The 12,451-nt window shown below is 44.5% G+C and overlaps 1 protein-coding gene across 1 annotated transcript in view; it reads left to right on the top strand.

The window, feature by feature from the left end:
- RERE (arginine-glutamic acid dipeptide repeats) overlaps nt 1-12,451 on the top strand; it is a 296,711-nt gene that overhangs the window by 252,453 nt on the left and 31,807 nt on the right. The window contains 1 exon segment of the mRNA XM_029579229.1: nt 9,234-9,314. Coding sequence (XP_029435089.1) covers nt 9,234-9,314 — 81 coding nt within the window.

Genomic DNA, 12,451 nt, shown 5'->3' with positions numbered 1-12,451 from the left:
AGGTTCTTGTTGTGCATTGAGGTTTGTGTGTTTGAATCATGTTATCGAGGGTGGTATTATCAGCTCTGTAAATTGCGTTGTGTAGGATTGTTAAGGTTTTGAACCTGATTCTTTGATCGACCGGGAGCCAATGAAGACTCCTCAGAATAGGGGTGATGTGTTCAGATTTTTTCTTGCCTGTTAGAACTCTGGTTGCAGCATTTTGTAACAGTTGGAGAGGTTTTATGGTAGATTTGGGAAGGCCGATTAGCAGCAAGTTGCAGTAGTCGAGGCTGGTAAAGATGAGAGATTGCAGGACTGTTCTGAATTCTTGTTGGTGTAGAAGTGGCTTGAGATGTTTTAGTATGTGGAGTTTATGAAAGCCTTCTTTTGTTTTCGTTGCGATGTTTTGTTTTTAAGTTTAGTTCGGTGTCGAACCAAATTCCGAGGTCCTTTGTATTATTCTTTAGTTGAATATTAGTGTTACCAATTTGTAAGGAGGGTAATGGGGTCATTTGACCTGCATTGTTTCTTCCAATGAGTATGCATTCGGTTTTGTCCATGTTGAGGCAAAGTTCTAGGTGGTTCAGCATGTTTCTAATTGAGATCAGGTGGTTGGCTGTTAGTTTCAGTGTGTCTTCGATCGTGGAGGTTATTGGGATGAGGAGTTGAATATTGTCGGCGTACATCAAAATGTTACGCCTAGACTTGCGATGAGTTGGCAGAGTGGGAGTAGGTATGTATTAAAGAGGGTGGCCGAGAGGGCTGACCCTTGAGGAACCCCTGTGTCGAGGGGGAAGGGATCAGAGGAGTTCACGGAGACCTTGAAGTATCTGTCTTTTAGGAATGAAGTAAACCCAGTAAGGCCTATGTTAGCAAGTCTTGATATCAGGCTTTTGCGGTCTACGGTGTCGAAGGCCGCAGAGAGATCGAGAAGAATTAATAGGTGGCTTAGTTTATTGTCGAAGCCTCTTATTTTTTGTTTGATATATTGAGTAGCAGGGTTTCTGTGCTGCGATTTTTCCTAAACCCGTGTTGTGATGGTTGTAAAATGTTGTTGTTCTCTAGGTGTTCGTTGAGCTGTAGCAGTGCTGCAGCTCAACTAAGGGAAAAGGCTTCTAAGGCTATGATTGCTCGATGGCTAAAGGAGGCGATCGCGTTGGTGTATATTTGTCAGTCGGACGGTTCTGGAGGGCTTAAAGGCCCATTCCTTGCGCTCACAGGCTACTTCTTGGGCGGGAGAGTCAGTCGGTCTCTCCACAAGAAATCTGCAGGGCGGCTACTTGGAAGTCTTTGCATACTTCTGCTGGTCATTATCGCCTTGATGTAAAGGCTCCAGTGTTGGCTCCTTCGGAAGGCAGGTACTTCGAGCAGGACTGTCTAGGTCCAACCCTTCTTAGGGAAGCTTTGGTACATCCCACTATCTGGACTGATCGGGTACGTAAGGGAAAGGAAAATTGGTTCTTTTTTTTTTTTTTTTTTCAATTTAAAATTTTATTAAACTTATGGTACATATACAAAATGTAACCAAATAACAATACCAGGAATAAAACCAAGAGTATAACATTCACAAGTCAAATATGTTCCAAAACATTCGGTGGCGTATACTTAAGAGCAGTCATGAACAAATCAAAGGCCACCATATGTACCTTCAAAACCATATCCCAAACCCCTCCCCTCCCCCCCCCCTTTCCCAATCCAGGTTACTCCGTGAAACACAGTGCTCTAAATAATGTCCATCTGGGCACCAATAAACCTTACTAATATATAATCGATCCCTGTGTCCATGTGTCATCTATGAACCCTAACACCACCTGCCCAAATCACAGAGAAGCATTCGTATGGATGTGTGAATGTACCCAAAAATATAATGAACTAGGTATGCATCCCCTACAAACTTGAGTTCTGAGCTTGGAAAATTGGTTCTTACCTGCTAATTTTCGTTCCTGTAGTACCACGGATCAGTCCAGACTCCCACCCTGACTACTATTCTGCATATATCCGCTCAAAGTTTTTATTCACAGGTTTTTTAGGAAATGGCTCCTTCCTATATGAGCTATGAGGCACCGGAAGTATCTGCTACATTACTAGCTATGTAAGAGCGTTTTCCTACATGTTTGTATTTCCTGGTTTTCAATTTGACAGTTATTTACTTGCTTGATCTTTTACTGGTTCACCATCTGTCTGCTTTGATAACGTTTATACTGAAGGGACGCAGGGGAGGCACTGTCGTGATATAGGATACCCTTTCAGTTTTTCTCTGTCTCCATCTGCTGGACAGGAGGCTCAACCCACGGTCTGGACTGATCCGTGGTACTACAGGAACGAAAATTAGCGGGTAAGAACCAATTTTCCTCTTTCTTGTGGTTCTGTATGTGGTCCGTATGCACATGCATGCTGCTATTGACTAGGAGGGGTTATCAGAAGCCTTTGCTTGCTTGATCTCTGTTAAAGGTGTAGTTCCTTTTTCAAGGGTAATTCTCTCGTACATAGCCTAATGGTCTTAAAGCTTTGCTTTTTTATATAAAAATAGGCAAGACCATTCTTAGAGCAGCATCTGTCAGAATGCAGGGGGAAGCCATGAGATCAGTGCTGGGTAGGGAGTTAATTTTCAATTCCTTAGGGTGGAAAAGCCCCGTGATTTATGCAGCTATGGCGAGGAATGCTGATTGCGTGCAGGGCTGAGGCGTAGAGGCACCTCCTGCCAGATACCTTTCTCTCGATTACTGCCTCATTTGTTTTTCTTTGCTGTGTATATTTACAGATCTGCATATTGATGGGCATTGTTGAGGACTGAGAGATGCTCTGAATACAATTCTGATTTGTAGATTCATGAGAGAGTGTGTGCAATGCCAGCAGTCTGCTTTATGGAATGAATCTCATGTGGGGAGGTCACATCGCATTCTGTGGCATAAACGACCTGTACTTGGGCTTAATCTGAGGCTGGGGCTTTTTCTTAGTTTTACTAACCTGGCGCTCCACAGTTCCTTGGAAACATCAAAGCTGTGTACAGTCTCTAAATGCATAATACAGTAAATATGCAAAACTGTCCCACACCAAGAAGAGGCTCCAAACTCTTCCCTGCCACTCCCCCAGTTCCTTTAGCTCTATCCTGCAGGATTTCTGCAGCCAAGGAGCAGTCTAATTTTAGTCTCAGTTAAACGGTGTAGGATGGCAAGAAGCCCTGCTACGTCAGGTCGCTGGGGAGTTGGTGGCAGATTTGAAAGTTTTGTGGCTCATCTTGCTTTCCTTTCTAAGGTCTGACGATTGCTTTCATTTCCCGTAGGCAGCATGCATGGGTCTGAAGGAGGAGAGCTACAGAGAATATCCTGGTCTAGTTTTAGGGATTACGTGGCAGGCAGGCAGGCAGAGACATAAATCCCAGCCAGTCATGTAAAAAGATTCCTTGTTTGAATAAATCCAGGTTTAGCCAGATGCCCTTCCACATCTGCTCTGAAGGTGCATTCTGAGCAGTAAACTCTACTCCTGTTCATCACATAGGGAGGAGGCATCCATGATGGCCAGGACCCTGCAGGAGCAGAGGGAAAGGGATGCCCTGTGCCAGCCTCCAGTTTACCTTAAAGACACCCAGATTATGAAGTTTGATGTTCCACCTCTCAGAAGATTAATCTGACCAACCCCCCCTCGCCATTAAACAGATTATTGCCACAAAAGTACCTAAAATCTTTGGAATGGAAGCTCAGCAGGAATTGTAGAGCTTGGTTGGGAGCTGTGGCATCCTAGCACTTGTGAACACGCAGAGGCGAGGATGGCCTTTTCTGCTTTTCAGGGATGGATTGATTGGATTGCGCACCAGATGTCAGCTTTGTTGGAAGTTTGTACAAAATGAATAGGGGACAGACGTGCATGTACAACTAAGGCTTTGTCTTTGGAAAGCAGAAAAGACTAAGGGCAGTTTTACAGACCCACAACGTTTCAGGGGTGAGAAGCTTCACATCACATAGGGTGCTGCTTGCCTTAGGAACATGATCCTAGGGTTCATATCCCACTGTGCCCAACAGTGGCCAATCCAGGCTACAAGTACCTGGCAAATACCAAGCTACTAATCCTTATTGATTGATAGCAATTTATGGCTTCTCCTCTAGGAACTTATCCAAACCTTTTTTTAACCCCCAGCTACAGTTAACAGCACTAACCGCATCCTCTGCTAATGAATTCCAGAGTTTAATTGTGCGTTGAGTGAAAAAGAATTTTCTCTGATTTGTTTTAAATGTGCTACTTGCTAACTTCAAGGACTGCCCCCTAGTCTTTCTATTATCTGAGAGAGTAAATAACCGATTCACATTTACTTGTTCAAGTCCTTTCAAGATTTTGTAGACCTCTGTTATATCCCCCCTCAGCCGTCTCTTCTCCAAGCTGAACAGTCCTAACCTCTTCAGCCTTTCCTCATAGGGGAGCTGTTCCATCCCCTTTATCATTTTGGTTGCCCTTCTCTGTACCTTCTCCATCGCAATTATATCTTTTTTGAGATGCGGCGACCAGAATTGTACACAGTATTCAAGGTCTCACCATGGAGCGATACAGAGGCATTATGACATTTTCCGTTTTATTAACCATTCCCTTCCTAATAATTCCTAACATTCTGTTTGCTTTTTTGACTGCTGCAGCACACTGACCCCACGATTTCAATGTATTATCCACTATGACGCCTAGATCTCTTTCTTGGGTTGTAGCACCTAATATGGAACCCAACATTGTGTAACTACAGCAAGGGTTATTTTTCCCTATATGCATCACCTTGCACTTGTCCACATTAAATTTCATCTGCCATTTGGATGCCCAATCTTCCAGTCTCACAAGGTCCTCCTGTAATGTATCACAATCTGCTTGTGATTTAACTACTCTGCATAATTTTGTGTCATTCGCAAATTTGATAACCTCACTCGTCGTATTCCTTTCCAGATCATTTATAAATATATTGAAAAGCACCGGTCCAAGTACAGATCCCTGAGGCACTCCACTGTTTACCTTTTTCCACTGTGAATACTGATCATTTAATCCTACTCTGTTTCCTGTCTTTTAACCAGTTTGTAATCCACGAAAGGACATCGCCTCCTATCCCATGACTTTTGAGTTTTCTTAGAAGCCCATGAGGGACTTTGTTAAATGCCTTCTGAAAATTAAAATATACCACATCTACCAGTTCACTTTTGTCCATATGTTTATTTACTTCTTCAAAAAAATGTAGATTTATGAAGCAAGACTTCCCTTGGGTAAATCCATGCTGGCTATGTCCCATCAAACCATGTCTATCTAAATGTTCTATGATTTTATTCTTTAAAACAGTTTCCATGGTTTTTTCTGGTCTGGAGTTTCCAGGATCACCCCTGGAGGCCTTTTTAAATATTGGGGTTACATTGGCCACCCTCCAGCCTTCAGGTACAATGGATGATTTTAGTAATAGGTTCCAAATTAATTGTAATAAGTCTGAAATGTCATTTTTTAGTTCTTTCAGAATCCTGGCGGTGTATATCATCTGGTCCAGGTGATTTACTACTCTTCAGTTTGTCAATCAGGCCTACCACATCTTCTAGGTTCACCGTGATTTGATTCAGTCCATCTGAATCATTACCCATGAAAACCTTCTCCATTACGGGTACCTCCCCAACATCCTCTTCAGTAAACATAGAAGCAAAGAAATCATTTAATCTTTCCGCTATGGCCTTATCTTCTCTAAGTGCCCCTTTAACCCCTCGATCATCTAACGGTCCAACTGACTCCCTCACAGGCTTTCTGCTTCAGATATATTTTTTAAAGTTTTTACTGTGAGTTTTTGCCTCTATGGTCAACTTCTTTTCAAATTCTCTCTTAGCCTGTCTTATCAATGTTTTACATTTAATTTGCCATTGCTTATGCTTTATCTTACTTTCTTCTGATGGATCCTTCTTTCAAATTTTGAATGAAGATCTTTTGGCTAAAATAGCCTCTTTCACCTCCCCTTTTAACCATGCCGGTAATCGTTTTGCCTTCTTTCCACCTTTTTTAATGTGTGGAATACATCTGGACTGCGCTTTTAACAATGGCCATGTCTGTTGCACACTCTTAAGCTTTGTAGCTGCACCTTTCAGTTTTTGTTTTTGGTTTGGGTTTTTTTTGTTTGTTTTTTTAACTATTTCTCCCATTTTATCAAAGTTTCCCTTGATCACTATTGCCAAGCGGCCCCCACCACCGTTACCTCTCTCACCAAATCCTGTGCTCCACTGAGAATTAGATCTAAAATTGCTCCCTCTCTCGTCTGTTCCTGAACCAATTGCTCCATAAAGCTATCATTTATTCCATCCAGGAACGTTATCTCTCTAGCGTGTCCCGATGATACATTTACCCAGTCTATTTTGGGGTAATTGAAGTCTCCCATTATTACTGCACTACCAATTTGGTTAGCTTCCCTAATTTCTCTTAGCATTTCACTGTCCATCTCACCATCTTGGCCAGGTGGATGGTAGTATACCCCTATCACTATAGTCTTCCCTGACACACAAGGGATTTCTACCCATAAAGATTCAATTTTGTATTTAGTCTCATGCAGGATGTTTATCCTGTTGGACTCTATGCCATCCCGGACATAAAGCACCACACCTCCTCCTGACTGCTCCTCTCTGTCATTGCAATATAATTTGTACCCCGGTATAGCACTGTCCCATTGGTTGTCCTCTTTCCACCATGTCTCTGAGATGCCAATTAAGTCTATGTCATCATTCACTGCTATACATTCTAATTCTCCCATCTTACTTCTTAGACTTCTGGCATTAGCATATAAACATCTCAAAGTTTGGTTTTTGTTTGTATTTTCATTCTGCTTTTTAATTAATAGGGATAAATTGGAATCTTTTAGCTCAGGTGAGTTTTTAGTTACAGGCACTTGGACTACTTTTCTTATTATTGGAACCTCACTGTCGGGATGCCCTAATTCTAATGCATCATTAGTATCCTTTAAAGATACATCTCTCCGAACCATGCGCTGCTGAGCGACTGTCGGCTTTCCCCTTTGTTCTAGTTTAAAAGCTGCTCTATCTCCTTTTTAAAGGTTAGTGCCAGCAGTCTGGTTCCACCCTGGTTAAGGTGGAGCCCATCCCTTCGGAAGAGACTCCCCCTTCCCCAAAAGGTTCCCCAGTTCCTAACAAAACTGAATCTCTCTTCCTTGCACCATCGTCTCATCCACGCATTGAGACTCTGGAGCTCTGCCTGCCTCTGGTGACCTGCGCGTGGAACAGGGAGCATTTCAGAGAATGCCACCCTGGAGGTTCTGGATTTAATCTTTCTACCTAAGAGCCTAAATTTGGCTTCCAGAACCTCCCTCCCACATTTTCCTGTGTTGTTGGTGCCCACATGTACCACGACAGCCGGCTCCTCCCCAGCACTGTCTAATATCCTATCTAGGTGACGCGTGAGGTCTGCCATCTTCGCACCAGGTAGGCATGCACTGAGTGTAACTTTGTTTCTGTGTGGTCCATATTCAAAAATATTTAGCTGGATAACTCAGAAGTTCTAGCTGGCTAATAAGTTAGACAGTTAAGTTAGGGGAATTCCGGGGGCATAACTGGGAGGAGATGAATTAGCTAAGATATCCAGCTAACCCCAATATTCAGAGTTAGCCAAATAACTTAGTCAGCTAAGTCTGGTTGAGCCAAAGAGGTGTCGTAAAGTTAGCTGGCTGTATTCACTGGTGTGGCCGCCCTATTGAATATACCTCTAGAGTTAGTCATATAAGTTTGTCTGGCTAAGTTTGCTGAATATGGACCTCTAGAAGTACTCCTGCCCTCCGTGTGTGCGCTCTCATGTCAGCTGGGACTGACATCTCTCGGCTGACTGAGGTGCATGGAGGGCCGTGTGCTCATCTTTCTACAGCAGCCATGGTGAGAATGTTTGTGCAGTAGTTATGGTCCCAGTAGGAAATAAAGTTTCTGATAAGACAGCTTAATAGCCTGGAAATAGTTAACTTAAAAGTATGAAATTAGTAAAGCAAGTCACTGTATAAACATTCACTCAGTTTACTTTCACAGGCCTTGTTTAATTGTTGCATACTGCAGAGCCAACTTAAATGACAAAGAGACAGCTGTATACTTTTAGAGCCTTGTTAGTGACAACTAAAACATCAATTCCTAATTGTGCGTGTTTCTGGTTTGTGATGCATTTTTTCCCTTTTCATTTTGGTTCAGTGAGCAAAGGCAGATTCAGTTAAAGCACAGTGAAAGCGCTGGCCGTTTGCTATGTTGGGAGGTGCTGGGCTCTTCAGCCCGCTTCTGGAACACCCCCTAGCCACTCTGCTTTTCAGGATATCTGAAACGTGTGTGCAGTTGTTGGGAGGTGCTGGGCTCTTCAGCCCGCTCCTGGAACACCCCCTAGCCACTCTGCTTTTTAGGATATCTGAAACGTGTGTGCAGTTGTTGGGAGGTGCTGGGCTCTTCAGCCCGCTCCTGGAACACCCCCTAGCCACTCTGCTTTTCAGGATATCTGAAACGTGTGTGCAGTAGATGCTCTCATGCATGTATACTTGAGGGTGCTCTAAGTGCCATGCCCGGCTGCAGTTTTGCGTTTGCGTAGCCTGCTAATGTTTGACCGCAGGCTTCCTAGTTGCTACTATCTTTGTTTTTGTTTTGAAAGAATGGTTTACTGTGGCCTGGTCTTAGCCACTACAAGAAGAAATTCATCAGGAGTTAAAATTCTGGGTTGGCTTTTCAGTTTGCTGCCTAAGCCTTTATCTTGATGACATGAAGTCTGTTGCACCAGAGCCATACCTCATGCTGCAGAGGGGGAATTGGGGATTGCAGGCAGCTTGTCAGGCTGCAGATACCATTTGGCTTCTACATTTAATACATCAGTCAAGTATTTTTGTATTTTAAAAGGCTGTGCTGTTTCTTTCATTTCTGATTCCCCTTGAGTGTCTGAAACGGTGCAGAACATGGGGCTTCCTGGCCTTCTCCTAAGGTCTGTTTTCTTTTCTTCTGGCCTTGCTCATGGCTTGCACTTCTTGCTCTCAGGGGGTAGTGGAGCCCTGCTCCAGCTGGAAATGTTTATGGACAGACCTAGGGGGCTCTTTTGGAGAGCGGGGGCTGGGGGAGGGAGAGCGCTGCTGCTCTCCGGGCTGTGGGATCCAGCAGAACTTTCACTATTGCTAGTGCCCTCCGGATGCCTCTGGGCTCGCTCTGGAGAGAGGTGGATGCTGCCGGCCTTCAGACCTTGGGCCGCTTTACCTGCACTGCTCCACTGACATCTTTTCTGCTCTTCTCCCGCAGAAACGCTTCATCAAGGGACTGCGACAGTATGGCAAGAACTTCTTCCGGATCCGCAAGGAGCTGCTGCCCAACAAGGAGACGGTAAGGCCCCCTCCAGGCCCCCCTGATTCTCACGCCATCACAGGGTCTGCCTGAACCTGCATTCCCCTTCCCACTCAGGACCCCCTTGATTGTGCACTTACTCCCCATATAGGGCCTGCCTAATCCTGCATTCCCTCTGCCCCTCGCAGGGCCTACTTGATTTTGCATTATCCCTCGCACAGATCCCCCCCCCATAGAGCCTACCTAATTTTAAACCCTTCCACTGCCCTCCCTCATACAAGGGGCCTATCTGTTCTCCCCCCTCACCTCACATCAACACACTCAGAGGACCTGTCTGAATTGGCACCTCTCATTCTCCACGTACAAGAGTCCTTAATTCTTCAGCACCCCCTCTCCCATACACACACGCTCCTCTCCCATACACACACACACGCTCCTCTCCCATACACACACAATCCTCTCCTCCCATGGTCATCTGGTTCTGCACCTCTCCATGTGTAGACAGTGACAGCAGGTTACATCTGCATCAGTGCACCCCTCCTGCCCGCCTCTGGGGCCTGCTTTTATCTGCATCCCCTTCCATGGCTCTAGGGCCTAACAGCTCTCTGGGACCAGCATCTGTCTGTATTGCTGAGCCATGCTTGCATGCCCTCTCCTGTTCTTACCTTTCCCCTAAGAAAAGAGAGGAACTAGGCTGCTTTTGACTGTGTGATCTCTGACCTTCATCCTCAGAAGGCCACGGCTTTCCTAAATCTGCCTTGAATAAAGTTTGTGGTTGCCATGTGATTTGTCTTGGATAGCTAGAAATAAGGCTCAGAAAACACGTTATAGATGAGACCTTTTCGCCGACTAAGCCTGTGCATCTGTGACAGACTTTTGAGATATAGCCACATCTCAGATCTTGTAGTGATCTGATGAAGGGAGCAGAGCTCTCCTGCGCTAGTGAGAAATAATTGATTAGCTCAATAAAAAGGTCTCCCCTACAATCTGTGTCTTCCTCCTGACAGGAGGCTCGCACCTTTCAAAACCTGTAAATGTCTTGGTAGTAGTGACCTTTGTTTGTACAAATGAATATTTTGCCCATGTTGATTGTGGCTTGTTTTGACATTTCAGCATTTTAGTTTAATGAATGCAAAGAGGTCTGTGTTAGGGCTACCCCCAATGAATATTCATGAGATGTTTTTGCATGTTTGGCTACCATGATGGTCTGACCTCTTTGTGACCCTCCAGCCCTGCATTTGTAAGCTCATTCTAGTTTTGATATCTTCATTTTATGTGGAGTTGGAGAGCACTGTTATACTGAGAGTGGAGCTCGTACGCAGAGCATTGCAAATCTCCCCCTGGATCTCACTTTCCCATTTCCTGGGGATGCTTCTCTGTTTTTGTTTTATTTCAGTGGGTACCCTAAATAGGAGAGGGTGAACAGGTACTGGAGAATGCTTTTAGGAAGGGAGACACGATAAACTGCTATTCCTTGTACGTACCTGGATCAGTCCAGACTGCTGGGTTTTGTCTCCCTTCCAGCAGATGGAAACAGAGAAAAACTTGTAGAGCACCCCCTATAAGACCGGTGTGCCACCTGCATCTCCTCAGTATTTCTCTATCTCCAGCAGATGGAGGTGCTGGGGATGCTTCTGTGTTTTATTTCAGTGGGTACCCTAAATAGGAGAGGGTGAGCAGGTACTGGAGAATGCTTTTAGGAAGGGAGACTGGATAAACTGCTATTCAAAGCATATCTTATTAAACTTCCTGAATATGAATACACGTCATGGAGAGTAGTTTCCATGCTGAAATCTTGGTGATATTGAGCGTGTTGAATAGCCACAAGTTGGTTGTTCCACGCTTGCTCCTTGGTGGAAGGAACTCACACCCTGGCTGTGTTAAAGGTGATTTTAGTAACTGCTCTGAAAAGTCAGAGACAGAAGAAAACTTTCAATGATTTCAGTAAAATTCTTGGCATAGTGTGATTGAACCCTTTGAAGGAGTTCCTCGTGAGATGCAACTCAGATTGGTTCCCTACAATGTTTTCTGGAAAATGTACTTCTCATGTCTCCTTGAAACAGAAGGAAACCCATTTGTGTCTGCATTTTGGTGAGTGGCTCAGGAGTTTTCCATGCAGCCTCCTTTTACTTTTTCCGTGCAGAGGACAGGGGAATTCATTGTAGAAAAAATAGACTAATTCTTATCTGAGTCTCAGCACTGTTGGACTGGAAGTTAGAATTAAGTGCACTAGAGAATATTGCTGTCTATCCTCCATGGAGGAGCAAGACGGGTACAGTGCTGGGAAAACCAGCTGACACTTTGCCATGTGTTAATGCAAACCTCCTCAAAGTTCTGGCTAATTACACAGGACAGCACATTTGACTGTGAGGCCTTGTCTCCTAGCTCTGGGAAGCTGAAGCATTATGTCTTAGGAGTGCCAGTGTGCTCTGCTCGTCCTCTTCCTGGCCCCCCCTAAAATGTCAGCAGATTGTTGCAGACAGTATATTTATTGCAAACCCAGCATGCTCTTAAAGTACACTTTCAAAGTCACAATTCATTATATGTCTGCATTTTTTCTAAAATAAAATAAAAAACTGAAAAATGATCTAGCAAGTGACCTGTAAGCTAGAGGAATTGCTTTGCTTCTGTCAGATGCTTCTCCCTGGAAGGAGCAGGACTGGCCAGGCTCCGTGCCTTGCTGCACAGTCTCTGAAGTGCCCCCTAATTCTTTGCCTTTTTATCCGTGCTCTCACTGTGATTGATTAGCCTGTGCGGGTGCATACGATCTCTCTCTCCCATCCTGTAACTCTCCTCACTGACACATTGCTAGGAAAGAGCACGAAGTAAGGGTCCAAGCCTTCAGGGATTGCCACTGCAGCTTGTGCTAGCTCAACCCCTTTTTATGTAAGTAAGAGAGCAGAGCACACTTCAGACGGGCTCCCCACTCTGCTAGTTTCTTTCTCAGTGGGCAGCTCCTCTTTTCAGACTGCGCTTTGCTAGGGAGGGTGAGCTTAATGAAAGGACAACAGCAGACATTTTAAGTTTTGTCAGATCTCACGGGCCCCATGCTTTCAGGAAGTCATTTATTTGTATTAGAAATGTGCTTTTCCTTTTCCTGCTAGAGTTATTTTGGCCTTGTAGGCAAGCTTCATGTGTCCTGGAAGCAGTGCAGCTCAGGAGAGAGCATTCTGCAT

The sequence above is a fragment of the Rhinatrema bivittatum genome, chromosome 15 (genome assembly GCF_901001135.1).
Source record: "Rhinatrema bivittatum chromosome 15, aRhiBiv1.1, whole genome shotgun sequence".
NCBI lineage: Eukaryota > Metazoa > Chordata > Amphibia > Gymnophiona > Rhinatrematidae > Rhinatrema > Rhinatrema bivittatum.
Note: the sequence above shows the minus strand (reverse complement) of the source record. Positions and strands in the feature narration are given on the sequence as shown.